This window comes from Excalfactoria chinensis, chromosome 5 (genome assembly GCF_039878825.1).
Source record: "Excalfactoria chinensis isolate bCotChi1 chromosome 5, bCotChi1.hap2, whole genome shotgun sequence".
In the NCBI taxonomy this organism is placed as follows: Eukaryota; Metazoa; Chordata; class Aves; order Galliformes; family Phasianidae; genus Excalfactoria; species Excalfactoria chinensis.
In genome coordinates, this window is record NC_092829.1 from 14993188 (window position 1) to 15019111 (window position 25924).

The 25924-nt window shown below is 36.2% G+C and overlaps 1 protein-coding gene across 1 annotated transcript in view; it reads left to right on the forward strand.

Moving 5' to 3' along the window:
* RPS6KA5 (ribosomal protein S6 kinase A5) overlaps window positions 1-25924 on the forward strand; it is a 61348-nt gene that overhangs the window by 14893 nt on the left and 20531 nt on the right. The window contains exons 3-7 of the mRNA XM_072337779.1: window positions 5597-5815; window positions 8883-8998; window positions 9474-9581; window positions 22905-22988; window positions 25477-25580. Of these exons, the coding sequence (XP_072193880.1) occupies window positions 5597-5815; window positions 8883-8998; window positions 9474-9581; window positions 22905-22988; window positions 25477-25580 (631 nt within the window). The remainder of the gene's footprint in view (window positions 1-5596; window positions 5816-8882; window positions 8999-9473; window positions 9582-22904; window positions 22989-25476; window positions 25581-25924) is intronic.

The following is a 25924-nucleotide window of genomic DNA, read 5'->3' on the forward strand; positions in this document are numbered from 1 at the left end:
AGGAAGAGTAATAATAAGAAATGCATTTTTTCCGGGTCATACATTTTTCTACACAATTATTCCTTCTTTTTCTGCTCAACTGTTTCTGCTTCTGATTTCAGTAAGTGCCACTCTCAATCAGGCTGTCAGTTGTGCTTAAGGGAGAATGCACGTGGCTGCTGAGCATGAGCCCTAATAATCTGGTGTGCTGGATGAGCTACAGTCTCCCAGTGAAGATAAATGAGAATAAAATTGTCGTACATAAAATATATTTTTTTTGTGTAATCATCTGGAATTAAATGCTTATATGGGAATCACTAACATATGAGAATTTAAGTGTATTAATTTTATGTGGATAAACACTATAAATAAAAAAAAATCTAATTATTAATACTTATCCAAATTCATTTCATGAACTCAAGGAAATTAACTACTGTAAAGTGACTGAGCTGGTTAAAAAGGTGCAATGAAAATACAAAGATTGTCATTTCTAAGTCATGATTGATATTATAAAATGCTTAAATAAATGGATAGATAAGCAAAAAAATCTAGATGTAAAGCTTCTCCAGGAAAACAAAAGAGCTAAACAAAGAATTCAATTTCAGGCTTGCATGTGGAGAATATTTAAAATCTGATAGATAAATTCAAAATAAGTTGGTAGGAACAGTGTTAGATTTTGATAATCAGCTCATTACCTTGTTAGAGAGAAAGGGATAGTGTAGTTCCATCTGAGAGGTCCAAGTGTTCAGATGAAGCTAGGATTGTGAAATTAAGTTAGATCTTTCAATATGTATTGGAGAAAATGTAACAAATTCTTCTTCTGCAAGGTTAAAAAGAAGAGGAAGAATGATGTGGGTTTACTTTGCACAGAAGAATGAGCCCAAATCAGAGAGTGCCTGCAAATAATTCTGAACTAAAAGTGATATTTTACTTCAAACAACTATCGGGTATATTGAATGGAAAGCGGGATGGCTGACTGGAGACTAGGTTTAGGAGTGGGAAATAATTTTTCTGTATTGAAAGAGCAGACTGAAAAGAAGGAACAGTGCTCACTTAAAGAACATGATGCGTGGACAGCTTAATCCCATTCATCCATCAGAGAATTCTGAAAGAACTGGAATGTGAAATTGAAGATGAGTAGCAAAGATTTGTACTGAAACTAATGAGTCAGAAGTCATTCAGCCTAATTGGAGAAGAATAAATACAGTCCTGCTTTTAAGAAGGAAGTAGAAAAATGATCCAGGCAGCTATCAGTTAATTGATCAGACTCCAGGAGCATGCAGTGCCTTCAAAGAAGGTTTGGATAAAATAATTCTGTTTTGGTAACAGTGCAAATTGAGGGAAGTTTATCCACTGGTAGATTATCTCACTAATGAGAGATTTCATTTAAGAACTTTCTGAAAGGGAATTAAAAATTATAGCTAAAAAAAATTAGGCATAGCCTGCAATGCCTGTTGCAGGCAGCATTTATTTTTTTTAAGTCAAGCAAAGTGAAGCAAATAAAACCAAAGAGAATGTGCCACAGAAGCAACATGTCGGTAGGAAGTACTTTCCAAGGTGCAGTTTACCCTCTTTACCACTTTTCACCTTTTGTATTTATCATGGTTTTCTTGGCTGCATAATGGAACAAGGAACTTGTCTTCAATAGTGTTGAGAAGAGTCCATTACGGACTCTTGAGTGTCTGATATTAAAGGAAGGATGGCAGAGAATGCGTTGTCTTTGGTTATTTAGTGCTGGACAGTGAGAACTGAGGATGCTTCTTCATAATGCTGTTGTTCAGTCTTTGAGGTTTTTGCTAGGCTCTTTATTGTTTTGTTTTTTTTAGCTGCTAGAGCAGGATGCCTTTCTGTCTTTGCTGTATCATGATTTTCAATGTGTGGACAAGTTTCTGTGCAGTAGGAGTTCTGCCTCAGAATTATTTAATTATATTAATTTATGCACTGTCAACAACAAGAAGTTCAGAGGAAATTGGTCGTAAGGTATGCGTTCATACAGGAATAGTGAAATGTATTCATATATTAGATACCTTGTTCCTCTGAGCCTTTTACTACAGCTGTATCGTGATTGTTCTTAGATTGACAGTAAAAATGTAATTTAAGAAGTGTTCCTTGTGTTAGCACTTAAAAAAAAAATACTATTTGAGCTTTTCTGTATATGAATGTCAAGTTTTAGTGGATTTAAAAGAGCACAAAAACAATTGTGTGCTATAAACAGTAGGAATTGCTGCTTTTCTTTTTTGTTGTTAGATTTAGCTGCCGTGATGTAATGGCTTTTGGACAGACAAAAACAAAAATGATTTTTGTTCATTGGCTTTCAATAAGTGAATATTCTAATTACTTGCTGAATTGTTACATATAGTAGTGTGTATTACTTTGTATTTACTCATGAGAAAGGTATTTCTCAAAAGAAGTCTTAACCCCTGTTTGTATTAGGGCTGATATCCATATCAATCTGCCCTCACCTTCATTACTTGTCTTGCTCCACGTAATAAACCATAAGAATCAGTCCTAGATAGTTTATTTATACATATTTCACGTAATATTTTAGTTCTTTTGTAATTTAATACATTTTTAATTAATTTTGGGATCAAATATTTGGTGTCTGAATATGTGTGATTCCCTGTGGGGACTGTATTGCTGACTAAATATTTCTGCCTTAAATTAGTATACATCTCGAGTATTTTTATGAGGATGAACATCAAAATGTGGTCCTTTGAGAGAGATAAAAAGCTTTTCTGACATAAGATTATCAGGTAAGAGCATTCTTGCCATAGGCTCACGTGCCTTCTCCTTGCAGCCACTCACATGGCTGCAGCAGTGCTGTCTTTTTTAAGTAGGTTTCTCAGGGTGGCTCTGGAAATTCTGGTGTTGAATATGTCATGAGTCATTTGATTAAAATAGTGCTACTTAAGGTTTATCCTCGTGAAAACTATTGAGAACCTTCGTTGTGCTGTCAGTCATTTTCATATCCTGAAGAAGAAATGTATACCATGGTAAAGCTCCGGGATATTGCAAATTCTTTTAAGTTAACACTGGCATCGTTTCTAGGGACTTCTGTGTAGCTCATACATTTACTGGATAATTTTCTTATAAGCTTTACTTAAAACTGTAGAAGCATATGGTTAATACAGTACTAGTGTGCTGCTGCTTAAGATGCATTAAGGTACAACCAGAGGTAAATGTAGCAATTGTGGAAGCAGTTTTGGTGGTTTGGGGTTTGGTTTGTTTTTTTTTTTAAAGCAATCCTATCAATTGTAGCACCTGTTTTTCAGATGCTAAAAATAATTCAGCATTCAGTATTGGAAAGAAGGTGAATAACATGAGAAGTGATGCATACAACTTCGATTCAAATTATTTGTCCCTGTACATCATGAGCGGATTTACGGCCCATGCCCTTTTTCCTGTATTGATCTTGTAGGTCCTTCTTCTTGATGACCAGCTTGGATGCTGAGTCCAACTTACAGGCACACCACAGAAGAACTGCAGCTGAAGCTGGGTAGTGCTGTGTAATACTAAATGTCTTTGGGGAGGGGGGGGGGGAAATGTCCTGCCGTCTCATATCCATCAGCTACATCAGATAAGGCTTTAAATTAACCTATTGTGTTTTTTTTCTGCTATTCTTAACAAGTAGAGATAAAAATCAAGTATTTCTTTTGGTAACTCAGTACTTTTACCTATCTAGGACAAAACTAGGTCTGCACACTTTTGTTTTGGGACCTGTATCTGCTATGTAGCATGGTTAAAGATCAGTGTCTCCCATCATGACACTGTATCCCTATGTAGTGCATTTATAGCTTAGAGATGCTTGAGGGCTCTCTTTGGGAATGTGATGTGATGATAATGGCCCCTCAAGGGTTATGCCAAACACCCTGCTGGCTCAGGGCTCTGTCTCTCGTGACTCTGGAAGAACATGGAGAGGCATGCAGTGATGGTTTTTTCATATGCCTGTAGCAGGCTGCAGCTTGGGGCCTGCCTGAGCTGGAGACTGTGTGTGTTCTGCAATACTTTCTGTGAATTCCTCTCCATTGAGGATTTATATAATCTTTTTGAAGTCGTCTATGCTTCTGGCATTCGCAACGTGATGTGGCAGAGATTTCAAAGCTTATTTGAATATTTGTGCTGTGCGGTTCTTAGTTTTGATACCTGATGATTTTTTTTTTTTTTTTAATTTTTTTTACTTATTTGTAGAGAGATAATGAAAAATAGTTCTTTGCTTACCCTCTTGCAGGCTTTTGGATGAACTTTTTAGCATCTTTGGTATTCTACTTTTGTCAGGCTGAATAAGATGACTTTGTGTTCGGTTCTGTTTGTACATAGAATAATCTGTGTAATTTGTCTCTGCAACTTGAAGTTCTGTACTTTTTATTTCTGGGGGCAGGAGAAAGGAGGACTGAAATAGTGTGCATTACTGAAGGTGGGAATGCATGAGGATTTCATACTGCAGCAGAAGAGAGTTCTGCTTTTGTGTTGTGTGGTTTTTCTCTTTCAGTACTGTATGTACTGTACTAAATGTCTCCCATGCTATTTGCCATCAGGATTATCACTAGCCGTTGAGGTCTAGTTTGTCATTGCAGTATCTATAGTAATGGCAGTTTTTAACAGTTAGAAAAGCATGTCCAATTGATGATTATCTTACTTCACCTGGATTACTAATTTACTGGCTTGGAATTTTATCTGCCATGCAGATATTATTCAGCTACTTATTATTTTGATATTGTTTCTGTTGTTTTAGCAGTCAGCTTTGATATCTGTGGTAGTATTTAGCCCTAACTTCCTCACTCTAGTTTAGATATGACTGAATCATGCAGGACAAATTGCTGTGGTATCCTCTTTTCATCTCAAAAGCTGAATAATTTACTTTTAACCTTTTTATTATTATTTTTTTTTTTTGGTCTGCTGATGTGTCTTTAATTGATGGGAAGCCCCCCCTCTTTAAACTGCAATTGTGCAATGTTTTTAAGATTCTTTTGTAAGAAAACATATGTACTTTAGAAACCTAAATAAGTCAGGTGTATTATGCTTCTTTCGTCAGGATTCCTTTAAGTAATGTATTAATAGAAGTAATAATTACATCTTCAAATGTAACTTGATTCTTTCTCATATTATCTTGTTCACGTATGCGCTAAATTGAATTGCTACTCTTACAGTTTGTGTTGTAGAGATGTCAAATTTATTGGTCTGTAAGAACCTTTTGATTTAAAAAAACAACAGCAAAAAAAAGTCAATATGTGCTGCTTCCTAATTACTCCAATGTGGTGTGTCTTTTTAACCAACATGTGAACAGAACACTTCAATTCAGTGCTTTAGGAGTCTGGAATGACTGTCTTTTGATCCTGGTGACTTTTTTTCCTGTTTGTGTGCAGAAAACTGATTTTGAAAGTGTTCCCCTCGCTTCTTCTCCTTTAGGTCCAAAACAGACTTAAATGTTTGATGTTCTGAATACTATGTTGGCTTTTTGAAAATGAGCTTTTGGTACTTTGGTGCTGCCATAACAAAGAATAATTGAAATAAGGACCAAATGAGAAATATTGTGTAACATTAATAATCAGCAGTAAGATCAAGGCATCTACCAGATTTGTAGTCTAACTGTTTTTCTTCCCCTTCTTTCTTCTTTAAGCCTATGGGAAAGTGTTCCTAGTAAGGAAAGTAAGTGGCCACGATGCTGGAAAGCTGTATGCCATGAAAGTACTGAAGAAAGCAACAATAGTTCAAAAAGCCAAAACAACTGAGCACACAAGGACAGAACGACAAGTATTGGAACACATTAGGCAGTCACCATTTTTGGTCACACTGCATTATGCCTTCCAGACAGATACAAAGCTTCATCTCATTTTAGGTAAGTACTTTTCAGGTTTGAACTATTTTATTAATGAAAAATAAAATATGATAATCAAATATATAATCTATCCTTATATCTCCTTAGTGGTTTTAGGTTTGTTTTTTTTTAATGTGGACTTGTGTGTTTGGAGGTTGTATGGGAGGGCATAGGAAGTAAAATACCGTTTGCCTTCAACAGTGCCTTTATTTGTGGTTTTCCTGTTTGAACTTCAGTCCTCTACTGTGACTTAAGGGGGGGAAAATAAAAGCATTATGCTTGTTTTGTTGCATGTAAGTTACTGGTATGGTCACTGCCTAAAACAAAGATGGAAAATTACTAAAAATACCATTTTCTTGCACTTTGCTGTAGACAAAAATGGCATCTTCTAGTTTTGTTTTTGTTGTTGTTTTTTTTTTTTTTAACCACTATAACATGCTTTAGTTTGCCGTGAAATCTCCAGTTGCTACTACAAATGAAAATGTTTTCGTGAACATTAAAATGATTGTTTATTCTCTCTGTATCATGCCATTGTGCATCTATAGTACAGAGTTTTTTGGCAAGGTGGCGCGAGTGAATGTGTCTTTATTTTTGGGGCCCTCCTGGTTCAAACATGCTGCATTTTTCATTTTATACTGTTTTTAACTCTGATCTGTTACTTGCTTTTGTACAGTTATACTTTGTTTTGGTAAATTATTCTTTTAACTTTTCTAAATGCCCATTTACAAGAGATGCTTGGTAATGAGGGCTGTATAACAATTTTTATTAGATTATTAGAACAATCTTCTGTCCTTGCCGCTTTGCTTTCCACATCTATTTGTCTAGCGTTTGCAAGCTTGTTGTATGAATCCTCTCCCACTAGCTGTCAGTTCTTAGGAAGGTGTTCTGTATACTTAACACAGTTTCATATATTACAGTGGTATAAAACTGTTGCCTGAGGAACTTCAGCTCAAATGAAGTATTCACTAGATTCTTGCTGAAAAGTGTGAGAATGGTTTTCACAAATTCCTTTGATAAGGACCCCAAGGCGTATGTAAAATATTGTCAGAGGCTGCAGGGTGCTAGAGACAAAGCAGAAACTGGAAATGCACCAACAGCTTTGTGACTCTTCATGTTAACCTTCAATATTGAGAGTATCATCTTCAGTTATTGTGGTATTTATAGATTAATGTTTGGTAAAAAATAATAAAGGATAGAGAGAAAATATGAGGACATATTAAAGGAAAATTAGAAAGTTGGGATTATGTGCTCATTAGAGTCAAATTGGAGGGAGCTTGGTAGTTTTGAAGAACATCATGCAGTAGATAGCACTAACTGGGCAAGTGCATTTAATTCCCACCAAAACACAACTTCAAGGCTAAGTTTAAAGCAAAAAATTCAAAGCTGACGTATAATTAAAGGCTTTGTTCTTTGTGTTTTTCTATTCTACAAAGTCTTTATGAATCTATCCTCAAAGTAACAGTTACTCTAGAAATGTCCTTGTCTTGTCTTTTTTTTTTAAACATGCAATGGGAATAGTTGTGTAGTGTGTTGTTCTGGGTGTCTTCTTCAAAAACAAACAAACAAAAATCAACACAAATGAACAAACAAACCAAGAAATCTATTTAGCATGGTCTAAAACTACTTTAAAAGTCATCTGAGCTTCATGACTTCCTCGACAAAATAATATAATGGTTTCTTGAAAATCATACGTAAATGTTTGTAAATTACTACTTTGATGTAATATTAAAATGCTGTGATTCAGTGGCTTCTGAATTGTCAGGAAAAATAGTTTCTGTCTTCTTTCTACTCAGCTGGCCTTGAATGAGACTCTAGTTGTAATACTTACATAAGTCTGCATGCTGCTGTATTCCATAGCAATAGTAATTTAATCTGAATCAATTGCAGACATACGGTTGCATTTCTAACAGTTTTCCAGAACCAGTGTTTGGAGCTGATTCAAGTCTTTAGATGAACTTTAAGCTAGTATGATCACAGAATGGCTTAGGTTGAAAGGGATCTTAAAGCCCATGTAGTACTAACCCACTGCTGTGGTCAGGGCTGCCCATCCCCGAGATCGGGCTGCCCAGGGCTCCATCCAGCCTGGCCTTGAATGCCACCAGGGATGGGGCATCCACAGTTTTTCTGGGCAGGTTGTTCCAGTGCCTCAGAACCCTCTGAGTGAAAATTTTCCCAACTTCTAATCTAAATCTTTATCACTTGTGGTTTAAACACCTGTCAGGCCATGCCAGAAGTCTCCTTCCTGAGGAGGCTATAATGAGATCCTAGAGCCTTTTGTTCTCCAAGCTGAACAAACCCAGTTGCATCAGTTTATCTTTGCAGGAGAGGTGCTCCAGCCTTTTGCCCATCTTCATGGCTCTCTTCTGGACCGGTTCTAACAGATTGATATTGATAAATGATGAATGACTTTAATGTGCTCTGCTAGAATTAGTGAGTTTATGTCTAAAATGGGCTTGAGTTACAGTGAAGCACTGTTGTTGTTTGTTTTTTGTTTTTTGTTTTTCCCCCTCCCTGAGTGGGGAAAACCCACCCCATCATGTCCTGCAGATAATGGAAGTGTGATTTTCAGATGAGAATATATGTGGAAATAATCTCGTTGAATAAGTTTTGCTATTCACATTCCATTTATTGGCAATTACAGATTTTAACCTTCATAGCTGATTATTTCACCCAATAGCTGTTCTTCTGAATTGCCTCTTATAATGTCAGTGTGTCTTGTTGAACTTAAATATTTCATAAGGGTTTACAAATATTCACAGGTGTCATTGATATTCTGTTTGTTGGTGTTTTTTTTTTTCATTTTTCTGAAAACTAAAAGATTTCTGCAAACTAAATGAAAGATCTTTATAACTAATGGATAGTTGAGGTTCACTGTAAGGCTTTACTGCTTATTTAAGTTGGCACTATTCTATCACTCAAGGAAATTATGGATAGCACAGCCCAATGAAATACTGCAGTTGAAATGATACAATAAAATCATCTGATCACAGCACATCTTACTGCAATATTAATTGGTGCTTTAAGTTATTTAATAAGAAAATTAAATTGTCAGAAAGTGAATGTACGTGTTCTTTGCTCTACTTTTTAGACTATATAAATGGAGGAGAACTGTTTACTCATCTTTCACAGAGAGAGAGATTCTCAGAAAATGAGGTGCAAATTTACATTGGGGAAATTGTTTTGGCGCTTGAACATCTTCACAAGGTAAAGTGAGTTTGTCCTCTTAGAAGATACTGCAAGCTGATTTTGTGCTACAACTGTATTCTCTCACACCATATAAAGTTAGGATAATTTGTTTAGTCTTAAATGCGAAGATGTTTTACAAATGGGACACATTAGTTGAATAATTAAAAATACTTTCCAATAAAATGTGTATTCATGTGCACCAGATGAATGCTACACATTCTTGCCTATGTGTAAAGAATCATTATTGACAAATTATGGTTAAGTTTTAATAATCTCTATAAAATGGTTGAATATATCAGCAAGCCTAATTTATGGTAAGCAAGATCAGTGTTTGGGTTGTGCTGTTGTTCACTTCTCCTTGTTTTGATGCAGTGAAAAAGCTCTTTCGGAATGAAAAATGAACTGGGAATTTCATTTACTTAACCTTTAAATGCATTAAGTGTCTCTTTGACGTGGCTGCACTTATTTGGAAATATTTAATTTCTGTTTGCAGTTGGGAATTATATATCGTGATATAAAACTTGAGAATATTCTCCTGGATTCTGATGGCCATGTGGTGCTGACAGACTTTGGTCTGAGTAAGGAGTTTCTTACTGATGAGGTGAGTATTTGAATTTCCAGTCATTGAATACTGAATCCAGCATGACCACAATCAGATTCAGTCTCCCTGAAATCATGATAGCATTGTCTTCTCCACATTGTCTTTAAAAGAACATTATCTAGTAGTCTCAGTTTACAGGATTTTAAGCTTTCAGTTCCTTGATCTTTGGCTTGTGAATGTTTTTAGACACTTTAATCTGTTCTAGTCCCTGAAGTGTCTTCATGCTCCCTTGTGCTGCCCTTTACATGCAGGAGATCAGTAGAAGTCAGAAAAGCCACTTAGGTTGTCATTCTCAGATGCCTTTCTAAAATGTTTGTCTGTGCTAATACTTTGCAGTGACTAGGCAAATGGTATGCTATGACTCTTTCTTAGGCTAATGATAATAGTTGTATTATTATCCTGTATTTTTCTCACATACGTGTCACCTTTGATAAGCTTAATTGCAAGCTTTTTAGGTTAAAAGCTTATCTCTTAAATACATGCATAGTGCCTAACACAGTGATCACTGTCTGTAGGCATTATTTATTTCTAAGGTATGGTTTTATCTCCAAATACACTTTTTTAGATTTCAGAGAGTCAAAGTTGCACAGGATTTTGCTGTTGAGAGAATTTAAAAATAGATATTTTCTGGCTTTCACTTTAGGTGTCAGAGATGTTGAAATACGGGACTGCAAAAGTCTTTGTTAGATGCAACAAAGGGGTTTTCTAAAAATAGGTAGCTGGTGGTTTCCTCGGGAATATTTTAATTCCTAATTGAGCCTGGTGGGGTTTGAAGGGCAACATTTTAAAAGGCTTGGAATGTTAGTTTCTGAAGCAGAGCAGTAGTACAAATACTGTCAGTATATTCCCCTTAAATTATAGAGTAAAGCCAAGAAGGGGATCAAGTAGCACAGCAAAGAGTTAGCAGCCACAGTTTGTCAGACCAGTGTGCTTCCAGCAAGAGAATAAGAAGAGATACAGTTTTCAGCAGAGAATGACAGTAGAGTAAAAGGTGTGGCTGAAGAGAGTAGGGCCTGCTTAGAGTTGAGATACTATATAGTAGGTGTAGGAGATGGGATACACTAAGTTGTCCTCTAGGCCTTGAATGAGGTGGAAATCTTTCTTATGACAAAAATGTATTATAACGAATCAGTTTCTTCTTTAGAAGTCTCAGAACAGATGGCTTTAAGAGGATTTCTTATTTCTCCTCTGTGCTCACCTTTAGGATGTTCTTTATAAACAGTGCAAGAAAAAGTGAAGTGGTTAGTGACCCTGTCCATGGCAGGGGGATTGAAACTGGATGATCTTTATGGTCCTTTTCAGCCCAGGCCATTTTATGAAGTGAAGACTTGGATAAGCATCAGGGATATCTGGCAGCTTTTCCTCACACTGTGAATCTGATTCCTTTTTCTCCATAATTTAAATTAATACAGACTTGCTGCTTGGTTATTTAATGTTCTCTGACTGAAATCCATTCTGTTTTCATCCTGTACTGAAGTGTGTTCATTTACCCTTATGTTTTTTTTTTCTCATTCTGCTTTATGAATTTTCATCTTCCTTGTTTAAAAAAAAAAAAAGAAACAATTGTACTGTGAAAAGAAAGGAGTTTCATTGTTTTCTTTCAAACCTTAGAAACCAAAGCTGCACTTGATTACAGTTTTCATGTTTGCTATTGTAATTTAGATACCGAGCTGAAACATGATTAAAATGTCCCATTTACACATAGCAATTGATGTTTCGTGTTTCCTTGTATATGATCACTCCTTGAACATGGTTCACATTATGTAAGTTACCTGTTAATTTATACTTCTGACCTGATGTACTTATCAAGGCAAAAAATACCTCTCATAATTGCACAGCTTTATACCTGTTTTCATGCTAATTGGGTAGCACTCTTACTTAAAAGCCCACACTTGTGGAAGACGGATAAGACAAGAATATGTTCTTGCAAATGCATTGCAATGCTAGTATGTTTTCCTTTCTCTGTGTTCTTCATACTTCTTCCTCTGTCCACGCTGCTTCTTGCAAGTTCTCCAAGTCTACAGAAGCATGCTTACACAAGTGGAATTCATTCTAGTAAATCCTCCCACTTTGAAGAATCAAGGTTACTAAGAATGTATACAAGTTATCAGCAGTCACACATATACTGAATTTGGAGTTACTAAAGAGAATTGTACTACCATATACTTATGGATTTCAGATGGTTTTATAATTGGAGATACTGTCTAGGAAGCATAGTTCAGTGTTTTCTTGATCCCTCTTTCAATCTGATTATTGCTATGTATTTCCATATATTCAGTCTAGAATCTAAAAGAAGCTTTTTAATAAAAAACATACTAGCTCTTGATTAAAATAGCCATGGCAGATTAAACAAATATAAAGAGGAGAAAAAAAAAAAAGCAAACGTTTTTCCTACGCAGTGTTCTAGTGAAAGGAGGTTAATGCAGGTGACTTCTAGGAAAACCAGAAGGCTGTTGATTTCTGCCATACAGACACTGGATTCTGAGTATGAGGAGTATCAGATTGCATTGTCAAGTGTTCTCTGTTTCTCATTTACTATGACAGAGTACTTAAACATGTAAGAACTACAAATCCAGAAAGAAATATTCTTAAATTTTATGATACTATTTCTCTTTAGGCACAATAAGAGAACCTAGTAAATGCCATTAGTATTATATAAAACAGTCTGGTTTTGCCTTTGCTTTATCTTAAAAAGTCCATGTGCTGGTATTTGCATGCAAGAAGAAACAACTTGGCCTGAATAAAGTAGTTGAATAAAAATTGATTTTTTTTTTTATTATTGCTCAGTATGGCAAGTTATTTAGATGTGAAATGATTTCTGATATCTAAACACTACTTAATATTTCATGAACACAAACAATTTGATTAGTCTAAGTGCAAAATGGGCTTAGGTAAGGGCTGGAGAAATTGGAATGAATAATAACTTTGTATTGTGTACAGTCTTAGCTGCAATGATGATTTAAGATTGGGAGGGGGAAGACGCTTTTGCCTTCTGCTTCAATACATCTCAGTTTAAGTTTGTGTTTAAGTGGGATATAGAATTTATTTGCAGATTGCGCTATTATAAATTATTCATCTTGAGGAAAAAACAGATAAGAGTAATAGATTTTGTATTGAAATGTCTTCAACTCTTACTGCATAGGTACAATCATGTTGGTGTTATGGCTTTTAAAATATAAAAAATAATTTTGAAAAGAAGATTTGCTATTTGACGTCCTGCTTCTCATGCAGTATATCAATATTTAGGATTACTGACTTTAATTTTGATCATTTTAGTCATTTTAATATACTTTTACCTTATTTAACAGTTCTACTCGTATGCTTATTATTGTGATTTGGTTAATATCAGTTTAGCCTACTCATTGACTTTGGTCTTCATTTTAATATTTATTGTTGAAGTGCTAATTCATTTTTAATATTTTTTTCTGACAATTTCACTTCTGTAACTATCTTAAATGTAGTGTTTTAGAATGGTGTGCATATAGGTGTTTAATTTGAACACGTTCACCGAATTATTGTGGTAGCAATTTATTGGATCATGTGTCATAATTAGCATTATTTTTCTTGTTAATTAAATCCTGTAACAATGTTTTTCATCTGGAACGCAGTGGAATGCTCAAGTCTGTTGTGTTGATACACATCTTCTGCATTACCTTAGTCTTGCTTTGTAACTTTTGTGTTTACTAATAAAGATGAAGGAAATTGTGTAGTAAGTACTGAAAGCTGTCAATCTTCAAACAGTGTATCTGAGAGTACATAGAATACAAATACTTTAGGAATTACTAAGGTAGATATTTTCTGCGAGGAATGATTGAATTGTCTGAGTTTTGGCAGTTGGGTACCTGTGTAGTTATGTTTATAATTCTTAGTGTGAACAGTAATACAGTTCTGTGAGTAGTTTAGATATACAGTTGCTTTCTCATCTGAAAATCTTTTGATCAGAGTTGCAAATGTAGTTGCAACTGTTAGATGTTCTTCATTGCTGAATTTCTGTTTTCGGTTATTAGCTGGTTGAGTGAATGCTTTGTTCTGGAAGAAAAAGTAGTATTAGTCTTAAAAGACTTCATTGAACGAAAAAGAATGAAAAGATTGTTAGCTTCTTATGCATTTTGTTAGATGAGGCAGAAAGATTCATACGCATTCTTAGAGCACTGCAGATGTAGTCAAGAATGGTGGGGAAACTGACTTCAACTTGATTTTCTTCTAGTGCTGTATGAACTCACTTGAATGGCCTGGTAAATCAGCTGTACACTTCATTTTTAATATCTTCATAATTGTCCAATTGAAGTGATGATGTCTGATCATAGAGTGAATGCTCTGAACCTTGACTACTCAATTGCAAAAACAAGCTAAAATCTGTACTGCTGATGAATTGCTGTATCTGCTTGTGTTTTGATTAAGGAGTTATTCACTGATTCTTGAAAAAGGAAAATGTATGAAAGAGTGAATACTGAAGTTAGTCCCCAGAAGTTAATACAGGTCATAGATCCTGTCAGGGCAGTCTACTGTTACTACTGTTGTTTTGGAAAGGGGTATGAAACACTGCTAGGTAAAAATTGTTGGTTCTACTGAGGGAGTTGGCAGAAGTGATTTCTGGTCTGTTCTCTGCCATCAACAAGTGTTCCTGGTTATCTGGAGAAGTCCCAAATAATTGGGGGCTTGCCAATGTGATTCCCATCTACAAGAAGGGCTGTAAGGAGGATCTGGGGAACTACAGGCCTGTCAGCCTGACCTCGGTACCAGGGAAAGTTATGGAGCAAATCATCTTGGGTGAGATCACACAGCATGTGTGTGGCATCCAGGGGATCAGGCCCAGTCAGCATGGGTTGATGAAGGGCAGGTCCTGCTTGACCACTGATTTCTTTCTGAGACTGGGTGACCAGACTAGTAGATGAGGGAAAGGCTGTTGATGTAGTCTACCTGGACTTCAGCAAAGCCTTTGACACTGTCTTTGGCTGCCTGTGGCCTGGACAAGTACACCCCACTTTGGATAAGGAACTGGCTAGAGGGCCATGCCCAACTCCTAGTGGTTAAAGGAGTTAATTCCAGCTGGTGACTTGTTACAAGTGGTGTCCCCCAGGGTCAGAGCTGGGGCCCATCTTTATTGGTGACCTGGATAAGGGGTTGAGTGTGCACTCAGTAAATTTGCAGATGGCACCAAGTGAGGAGGTGGTGTTGATCTGCCAGAGGGTAGGGAGGCCCTTCAGAAGGATCTAGATAAGCTGGATCATTGGGCTTAGATGAATGGGATTCAACAAGGTCAAGTGTAGGGTCCTGCAGTTTGACCACAGTAACCCTATGCAGTGCTATAGGTTTGGGGATGAGTGGCTGGATGACTATGAAGAGGAAAGGGACCTGGAGGTGTTGGTTGATGCTTGCCTGAACACAAGCTGACAGTGTGCCCAGGTGGGCAAGAAGGCCAATAGCATCCTGGTCTGCATTAGAAATAGTGTGGCCAGCAGCAGCAGAGAGGTGATCATCCCCCTGTACTCAGCATTGGTGAGGCTGCACCTCAAGTATTGTGTTCAGTTTTGGGCCCCTCACTACAAGAAAGACATTGAGACCCTGGAAAATGTGTCCAGAGAAGGGCAACAAAGTTGGTGAGGGGTCTGGAGTACGAGTCTTATGAGGAGCAGCTGAGGGAGCTGGGATTGTTTAATCTGCAGAAGAGGAGGCTCAGGAGAGACCTCATTGCACTCTACATCTTCCTGAAAGGAGGTTGTGATGAAGAGTGGCTTGGCCTCTTCTCCCAGGCAACAAACAGGACCTGAGAAAATGGCCACAAGTTGTACCAGAGGAGGTTTAGATTAGACATGAGGAATTGTAGAATAACATAAAAAACACTCTGAAGTTACATAACTGCAGGGTAAAACTCACTTCATTGCAGAACCAGGTAATCAGTGATTGGATGACTATTTGTCCCCTATCACATAAGTATTGATGCTTTTCTAGCATGAAGTAGTAAAGCAGAAGACCAGAGCACAAAATATACTGTCTAGGTTTTTATGCCAAAATCTCAAATTGCCATTAACAGTATATTGATTTATTATTGTAATACGTCACTTAAAAATGATGCTTTTTTGGGGGGAGGGAGGATTTTGACCTGTGTGTAAAACAGACTTCTGTCATCTATCGCATATTAGTATAATATGTTGGTAGTCAACTTTGGAAAATATTCTGTTCTTGCTTTGCAGGGGAAATAAAGGTGTGTGTATTGGGCATGATGTATGCTTCTTTATTTACCTTCTCTTTTTAAAAAATTGTCAAAGGCTTTACAGTGAGCTAGTAGAGCTCTTTGCAGAGTGAATTCTCTTTTATACCTTGTAACTGCACTTCTGTTTGAAGCAAGAGGGATTTCTTTTCAGATTTCGCTTTCAACTCTCTTATTCTCTCTTGTGGTACTCTTACTCTCTTATTAAAAGATGATGTATTAGAAAACAAGTTATCCAAAACCAGGAATTTTGAGAAGAACCCAGAACAAAATGTTCATTAGGGCTGAAAGTGGTGCATACTTGCATTCCTCCCACGCAATAAGGTGCTGTTTCTGAATGTCTTGCCTGCGGGAATATGATTTTTGATTTCTTTTCTCTTGGTTATTTGCTTTACAAATCCATCATTAGTTACTGGCTTAAAGACTTCTTTGCATAACTGCAATTACACTGCGTTTCAGAAGTGGGTATAGCTGTGGTCTAAACCTGTGAAAACACTTCCTTGAATCTTCATTCTTCATTAGATGAGAGCTTAGTTTTGCACTAGGATATGTGTTGGAACCACGGCTATACCATACACATTTCTTACCTGGCCTGTGGTGCCTCCACTGGTAGGTTTAGCTGTTCTTGCTCTACTTCTAAGAAGTGCCTGTTCTGATGGCAGCTGCTGACAAACAAATATAGTTCTTGCTTGAGACATTCATTAGTCTAGTTCCACGTCTCTTTGGAAAGCAGAACTCTAAATTTAGTTTGTCTAGCTCATTTGAAATGCTTTTTGGTTTTTTTTCTGATTAACTGAGAAATTGGTAAAACCTTAAGATGCAAGGAGTCATTGGCTGTACTGCTGTAGTTGAAACTTTTAAAATTGATACTGATAAACACACACAAAGATTGTAGAAACATCACAGAAATCCATTACCATTGCTCTTTAAGAGAATTTGCTGCCTGCTTAACAAGTTTCCAGTACCATTACCTCTTGTTGCTGTTTTTTGGTTTGGAATTAGTGTCTGTTTCACTGTCTTATCCTCAAGATGTTTCTTTGGAAATGTAACATGCAAACTTGATTTGGGTTTATTTGTCCACCACTAGCTGAGGTACAGATGCTGAACCCAGTCCTAGCCAGGTATTATAGCCAGGTATTAATTACAGGTGTTTGTCCAAAGACTGCTGGGACTGCTGCAGGTTTAGTTCTTACTAGTGCTGTTAAAGGCTCTTAAATAGAGCATTTAATAATCTTTTAAGACAGAGCACCTGTCCGAGGCAAATTTTTTTTTCATTAAAGCATTCATGAAAAAATCTGAAAGGTGTTGGTTGGCAGCATTCTACCTTTAAAACAGCGATACGATCTAGTGTATGCATCTTGCTTGAGCTAAATGTATTTACTTCAACTAGTTTGTCTTGTAGTAGCTTATGCAAAAGAAAGCGCAAACTTCAAAATATGAAATTGGCACCTGGTGATCACTGAGTTAAAAAAACAACAACACAAAACTATTCCATGGTGTCCTGTTCAGAATTTGTATGAGGCACTTCTTAGTAAGCAGGGGCAGGTAGCATAGTGATAATCCTGCCACAAAAGGTAATAGTTGTTTTGCGAGCTCTAAAAAGCAGTTCTGGATTTATCCAATACAAACTTGTGGTCTGACAATATTCGGTGTGTTTCACAGTAGCCTTTCTGCCAACATCAGAAACACCAAGAAAAGCTTGTTCTTTGTGAAGAATCTGCTGTGTTAAGTTGCCTTTTATTCTATTATAAAAAACCGATGAAGCCTTCTGAATACCTTCAATTTTGTACCTTTCTGTGCATCAAGGAAATATTGTATTTTCTATGCCAGGAGATATGCTATGCTCCAGTCTCACTGCAGGAGGGAGAAACTGGCGCTCACTTATTTCATTGGAGACTGGTGGACTTTCCTAGGAAATCTGAATGACTGCAAAAATGAAAAATCACTGTCTTTCCTATAGGAGTTATTCAGCATCAGAGCACCCTTGACTTGGAAATGATACAATTTGTAACAATCAAGATTACAAGTTTGCATTTTCTAGAATGATTTTTCACTAAACAAAAGTCAAAACAAGGTGTTTGCTTTGATTATAAATTAAACAATTCCAAAAAAGATTGGCCTGAAACTTTAAATCATGTCATTGCATGTATTACATGTGAACAGCTACCACGTTATTGTAGGTGAGAGACGTTCATGGAACAGTGTTGAATTTTACCACCCTGAGTATTTAAAAGAGCTTGAAACTTGCGTGAATAGTTGCTCATAAAGCTTACCCTGTATATGTGTTCTCTTGAGGTATAATTTGCTAGGTGACTGCTTAAAGAGAACGCTAAAGATACGAAGGGCTTTAGCTAAACTGTGGTTTTCATCTCCTTGGTTTTTCATTTGTATACCTAATTGGTATGAGAAATCTTGTGATCTCTTGAGATTGACTTTCACTTTTAGTGGAAAAACTATTTCAGACTCAAATGAAAAAACTGTTTAAACTTGCTATGCAATTTCAGAGTACTTCAAACAGCAGTAACAATTTGTCTTGTCTTGCTGGGCCATAGCATTTTGAAACCTTTATAATGGTGAAGTCAGAACAAAGCACTTTAGTTTGCCAGCTAACGAGTTTGGACAAGACAAGGAATTCTATTGGAACGTTGCTGAAATCTGTGGAAGAGTACATCCAAAGCAGACATGACAATTCTATTATTTCTCCACTGAACAAATATGACAACTCGACAAGTAATTCTTGTCTGGATTAGAGATTTAAAAACAAATAAACTTGTACAGAGCCAATCTTGAGAGCAATCTACAATACCTTCAGTTGGCTTCTTTCTAGACTACCTTGTTCCCTTCTGTTGCACCTTCCTGCTCTGTGCAGCTTGAGTTTATTCAGGTACAGTTGCAGAACTGGTACATAAAACACTACATTGCACAGCAATACTTTTCTTTCTCTATGAACAGCTTATTTTGTGATATTTCATTTAGTCTTTGCTGTTTCATAAGCATATTCTTTTTATCAGCTGTAAAATTGCCATGCCTCTTCCTTTCAAATTTAATAGAATTCTTCCAAATTCAATATTTTCTTTATATCATGGACAGTTCACATGAAATTTATCGGGCTTTGCTTTAAATTATTATTCTGTAGCAGCCAAGCTGTTTTGCCAATTCTTGAGGGTACTGACATAACTTTTCACAATCAAGCTATAACCCATGTTTTGTGCTTTAAATACAGATCTACTAATGAGGGCTAAGCGCACAGAATTCTTTCATCTCTGTCCTTGCATAGTTTGTTTGTTTGTTTTTTTATTAGCAAGATGTTACTGTTAGTAAGTATGTAATGTTAAAGAATATTTGGAGAAGATTAGCTTTCTTGTAAAACAAACAACAAACACCAGAAAATTCTTTTAAGGTATCAATTTTCATATCTCATAGGAATGCAGGATGCCTTCAGAATGTGTCACAGCTGATGTTTGGAGTAGAAGTCCATTTTGGCAAATAATAATAAGCAAAGCACATGAAATAGCTGGAAAACAGAAGAAATCTGTTTTCTGGCTTTTTTGTTGTTGCGTTCTTCTCTCAAAGGTGGCCTTTCATGCAGCTGGAGAAGTGGGTCTTTATTGTAAATGCTAAAAAGAATGGCTTCACTGAATACTTGGCCAATCCTTTGGCTAAAGTATGTTTGCACAATGGCTGTTGTGAATAAAGTAAGCCACAGGGCTGTAGGATCCAAGTGTCTGTTAGAGCAGTCGTACATGTTGTAAAGCATATCTGCAACTGAGAATGACTATTTTAAGACATCTGAGTTGTTTCTATACCTCCACCCTTCAGAAGCTCTCCAGTTCTAGAGTATGTTTTGACAGAAGTGGTTAGTTTAGTTATTCTCTGTGGGGGAGTGGAGTTTCTTCCTCCTGCTCTTTTGCCAGATTTAATGTTTGCCATTTCTCTTGATTGGAGAGCTTACCACAGGTCTCCAAAGGCCACAAGCTCTCCTGCTGTAGGGAAGAAGGTTTGTGCTCGTATCTTCTGGATCTTTTTGCAATTATAATGCCTGCCTAGTGTTCCCTGATTTTATAGCATGGCCAAGTGATGGTCAGCAAGAGCGTGATGTTGTAAGGTCTCTATTCTTCTGGTGGCACTTGTGGTTTTTTTCTTCAACATAGTGACTTTCCCAGGTCAAATGATAACCCATATTCCACCTCCATCTTGACCTATCACAGGGTTCTAATTCTCTGTCCTTTAGGACAGCAGATTTGGTTGCTCTGTGGCCAGGTGCTATCAATGTTTCATGTTTGGAAGACAAATACGCTATTTCTTGTTTTGATCAGGGAAAATGGAAACAGGATGCAGAAATGCATATTCTGGTAGAATGTGCAGCGCAAACGTTGCAGAAGTCATGGAGATGTGGTGCTAAAAGTGTCTCCTTTATTGCTTCTCTAGGACACTCAGATTAGGCAGAATGATTGCAAGGAAATTAGGGGAATGTGCCCTATGCTGCTGAACTTAATAAAGAAACAAATTATACAGTGGTTTGGATTTGGAGGGACCTTCGAGATCATGTACTTCCAGCCCCCTTGCTGTAGGTAGAGACATCTCCCACTGGACCAGGCTGTTCAAAGCCCTGTCCAGCCTGGCCTTGAATGCTTATGGTGAGGGGGCATCTGCAGCCTCTCTGGGCAACCATTTCCAGTGTCTCACCATCCTCACCTTGGTTTGGTTTGGTTTCTTTTTAGTGTGTGTGTGGTTAACTGAGAAATGATGACGAGTTGATATCAATTTTTTTTCTTCCTTGTCTCCTTTTAACAGTCAAAAGGTATTTCCAGATGGGGTTCAGACATATGAAAGTTTAGAGTATTTAATGGCAAATCAATATTGACTGTGAAGAAAACACTGTTAAGCCTTGGAGTTTTAGCAGTAGACTGCTGTTAAACTGGAAAGGAAGCAAGTTATAAAGGATAAAACTACTTACATACATGGAAAAAGAAGTTGGGATTTTTATGAACCTCATTAAAGGTTTATCCCAGAGTGTTTTTGATTTATAATAAACCTTTGTCACTTCCAGTATGACTTCTTTATATTGAAATTCAATTATAAGTAAAGATTTACAAGGATACAGATAGTGAAGCATTCAAAATTATTTTGGGAGATTGAAGTTTGCACAGGGCAGCCAAAAAATACTTGAGACAAGAAAAAAAAATAACTAATTTTCAAATGTTGCTCTAGAAATTCAGTATTTTGTATTAAAATATAAACTTTGTTAAATAATAACTATTTAATAATGCATCTCTTATTATTTTTGATCCTCTTGACAAAAAGCTTAAAAATAAATATAGTTGAAAGTCCTGTTCATGATTTGTTATTTGATGGGTTGTAATTATTCTTCAAAAAGTGCCTGTAATAAATTAATTTTGTATGTTTTGAAATGTTTTCCGTGAGCCTTCTTACCAGCACAGAGTGTATCCCAGTGCTAGATAATGGAGAGATCGTAAGCAATCTGCTGTACATCTGTATACATTTAAATACACATCCCCAGTCTCTTTCTTGTCATCGCAGAGACTCAAAGCCTAATTTACTGTGCACATTGGAGACAAAGCCATATTTTTGAAAACAAGCTACTGAATTTGCAGCTAACTCAATGATATAGCAATCATCAATTTATTTGAAGTATAAACATTACAAGTAGTTTTCACTAAGCTCAGTGTGGTTGTGTTGTCTTTACTCTTTGGACAGGTAGCACATGAAGAAATGTTTCATTTCGTCTTTTCGGTCTCCTTCCTTCTTCTTCCTTCCCTTCCTCCTTCCTTCTCTCCTCCCACAGTTGAAGGAAGAGTGAACAGAGCTATAAATCAATAGCTTCCTGTTGGCTGCTGCTGGGATGAGGGGTTGAGATTTCTTACTTTTTGTTTGTTTTCACTTCTGGGTGTTTCTTGTAGGTAACAGGTACTGAGAAAGATGTTAGAAGAGAAATAATACTTGTGTGAAAAAGAAAGTATCATGAAAACTTTATCATTTTTATGACTTTGTCTCAGTCTGTCAAGTTAATATTTGAACCAAATGAAGCCCAGAACTACTTTAAGCTCAGAATTTTAGCGAAACGCCCCCTAGCAGTCACAGTATATATATTTTAATAAACACAGTATAAAAATATGCTGTTTGACTGATTTTTGTATTTTTTAATGCCTCACCATAGAACTGAGCACTATTTCTATTTTTAGAAACTTGCTCTCATTAGTGCAGTACTTTGATAGCACCTGTTTTAAACTCCAAATCTGAGTCTACGGATATAAAACCTGACTTTTGAAATATTTGCTTTTTTGAACGCTCTTCTTTAAAGGACCTGTCAGGATCTCTCCCCAAAATGCTAGAAGCATGAAGGATAAGGGAGGAACAAAGTTGCATGGCCCAAACACATGTGCTTTCGTCATTAGCAAGGTACAGCATGACCTCATGTTGACCTCAAAGGTAAATCACTAACAGGGAATGATTATACATGCCTGTGAAAGCAGCTTAGTTTTGAGCATAATCAGAACAATAATTTCAGTGTATAGAATAAAATTAAATTCACAGCTCTTTCTGTCTTTCACTTTCTCTTTCTTGTCTCTCTCCAAGTCTGTTCTTGAAAGAATATTGTGGGTGTTGGTGTGTGTTGCAGAAGGGAATTACTTTTTTAGAAGTCATAATAAATTCCTGAATATAAGAAACACGAAGGATCTTTTATATAATTTAGTCACATTGTACAGCTTACAGTGAATTACTCTACCTAAAGGTTTTGCTCGTTGTTAGAGTATTGATATTGCAGACTACAGAATAAATGTCCATATTGTGCTTTGAAATGAAGGGACCATTTAGAGGAATATTTTTACAATAGCGACGTATTACTGTTTTGTGTGCTTATATTACAACGTTATTATTTTATTTTATTTTTTTTTGGTAGAAGACTAAATATTCCATAGTGTTGTGTAATACAGCTCTATGTATTGTTTAGCTAGCAGTTCTGGGCTATGTGGAGAAGAATTGCTACCAGCAACTTGGAAGATTAGCCATATTTGTCCCGTATGATTTGTACAATATTACTATTCGATACACACTTTACTTCCTTTTTTTTTTTTTTTCTTTTTTAATAGAATGAGAGAGCATATTCTTTCTGTGGAACAATAGAATACATGGCTCCAGATATTGTAAGAGGAGGAGATACCGGACATGATAAGGTATGTTCTATCTAAGTTCATTACCACAAAGAAGTTAAATATTAAAGCAATGTTGTTGTTCATTTTGATGTTATTTTTGATATAGAATGAGATAGTGCCTTACTTAAAAACATGCATATTTTAAGTTGTCCCAAGATTATTTATTTGTTGCCTTTATTTAGCAACATCAATATAATTATTTTTATTCTAAAGTTAGTTTTTAATCTGAGTAAAAGTTGTATTTCTAAAGCTATGGAGGCTCTTTTTTTCTATTCATATTTCATCCTAAACATACAACAGGACAAAAAAAAAAATTGACTCATACTTACTTCCTTTTACTTGAACTGTTCAGAGTGGGGAAAAAAAACCAACTGCTTTGTGACTAATTCTGATACACTTTCTAAATTGTACATCAGGTAAGTCTGTTATCTTTCAGGAGGTCTCAAGGGAGTTATTAACGTATGATCAGGAAGTGATCTTGGGTTATCCAAAAAAATGCACTTCAGCTTGAGGCACAAGTTTTAATGTGAATTACAGCACCAGTAATTAATGGCAAAGCTTAAGATGACCATTATTCACAGATGATGTCTGAAACGAGACCTTCATCAACCCTACTCCACAGAGTTCTACAGTATTTCAAGATAAATTATTCTGATTACTTGGTGCACTGAAAATTTTTTGAGAATATCTAATCTTTGATGTTTTGTGGTAGATTGATTTGTTTTTCTGTTGGGTGTCCTTGAATATAGTTGATCACAGTTCTTACAGTAGACCATTTAAGCACTGGAAAAATTTACATCACCCTCTATTTCCTTCTCCTAAATTACTGAACTCAGTTTGACTTTGCCTTAGAAGGTCCTTTCTTCTCTCTCTGTTCATTCTACATCTCTTGTTATCTGGATTTGCACTGTAGTGGGCACAGTACTTCAGCAAAGTGTTGGCAGTTTGAAGTACAGCAGATTGATTGCCTCCCTGATTCTTTTATTAAACATGAAATAAAATATGACTTATCTTTTCATTTAGTCACTGTCTCGCACCTACTTTTTGTTCCACTGTTGCCTCTGCATCTTTTTCTGCAGTACTGCTTGCTTGATCGTTATTAAAAATACAATTTTTCAGATGTGTGAATCGAAGTTCCATTTCCTGCACTCTGTATTTCCCTTGGTATGATCATGCCTATTTCAGAGCTCCTCTGCAGTGCAGTAGTCACTTTTGAGTTGTGATTTTTTTTCCACAAGTGCTTACAAAAGCCATCTCTGTTCTGTTGTCTTTGATTAGTTCTACTTGATACTTCCAAGAGATACAGAGCAGAGCTTATAATATGCTATAAGAAATAGCTCAGCAGTTTGCTGAATTATTGCCCACTGCTAAATAAGGGTGATTTTTTTTCAGTTGTGAATGTGCTGGTAATTGTTAATGTCATACATTCTTGGTTCATCATTGGTGGTTTTATGTGGCACAGTGTTAGAAGTTTTTTAGAGTACTTTGTATTGACTGATTAATTAAAACCCAGTTTAAAGAGAAAGAGAAAATGAGATTGCATTGGTATGCTCTGCTTCTGATAAATCAGTGGTTTTGCTTGTGATCCCTAATAGATAGCTATCTTGTTTGTATTAGAAACTTGCTCTGGTATTTTTAAGATTGATTTGAATTTTGTGGATCATCCATTTCTTACAAAAGAGGAAACACAATTTTTTATGAAAAACAAGAAGTTACTTTTAAAATATATATATTTTTTGAAGTTTCAGAAGCAACACTGGATATGAGAGCACAGAGGTAATTTGAGCATTTTACCTCAAAAAATTCTTTCATTTTAGAAAACTCTGTTTTCTACCTCCAGATAACTGTCTATCCTTGAAACTGTGTAGCCTGCTCCAAGTATTGCAATAGGCAAAATCAGATGCAATATAACTATGGAGGTCATTATCCAGATCCAAAGATGTTTTTTTAACATGCAGCTTCTTAAAAAAACAAAAAACAAGCTTGGTGGTGTCAAAGATACGGATAATATGATTACAAATGAAGCCAAAAGATCACATTACCATGGAAAGTAAGATGAAATTCTATGGCATTTTCAGGTGTCCTGACTAACTGCTAACTGAGACATGCTGCTGTTTGAAAAGAGTGCTTTTCAAAAGTTCCTAAAAGCTCCGGTTCCGCTAATTCTTAGTAAACCTTTGGTTCCTCTGTTACTTTCATTTCTCTTATTTCACATTTGTAAAATCTAATTCTGGTGAAGAACAGAGCAAATCTTTATTAGCCAATGAAGGATTTAACTTGAGAAATTAATTGATTTTTGAAAGCTCTCTGCTCAGCTACAAGTTATTTTAGCATGGAAAACAAATCCAGTCATTACTGCTGTCCGTTAAGGTTTATTGTGCCCAGGTTTGTCTTCCTAGAGATAGGTGTGCTGCTCTTTTTGCTGGCTGTTTTTTGTCTACTTTGCTTTGTTCCTCCTTTTGATGATTGTACTTTGCTGCATCTTAATTTAATTCTTGCTGTTCTGTAGGCTGTTGATTGGTGGAGTGTTGGTGTTCTTATGTACGAATTGCTAACTGGAGCATCACCCTTTACTGTTGATGGAGAGAAGAATTCTCAAGCTGAGATTTCTAGGTAAGATTCAAAGCAGCACATTCTACGACAGAATATCATCTGAAAACAGATAAATTACTTCAGCGATCTTCTGAGGTTAAAAAACTAAAATTGACCTTTATGAAAGCTTTGTTTCAGCTGCAGTGGAGCCCAGAGTGTTGTGGCTGTCTGGCCCTGTTGTATATTTACAGTTATAAGGGAAATAAAATGAAACATTAAATTTTATGTGAATGGAATTACCACATTCAACATCTTGATACATAATGAAAAATATTTAGCTAGGGAAATATTGTCATGTCATGCTAGACTCTTCCATTGCATTTAGAGCATTAAATTATCAGTATGAACTCTACTCTCACCTTTTT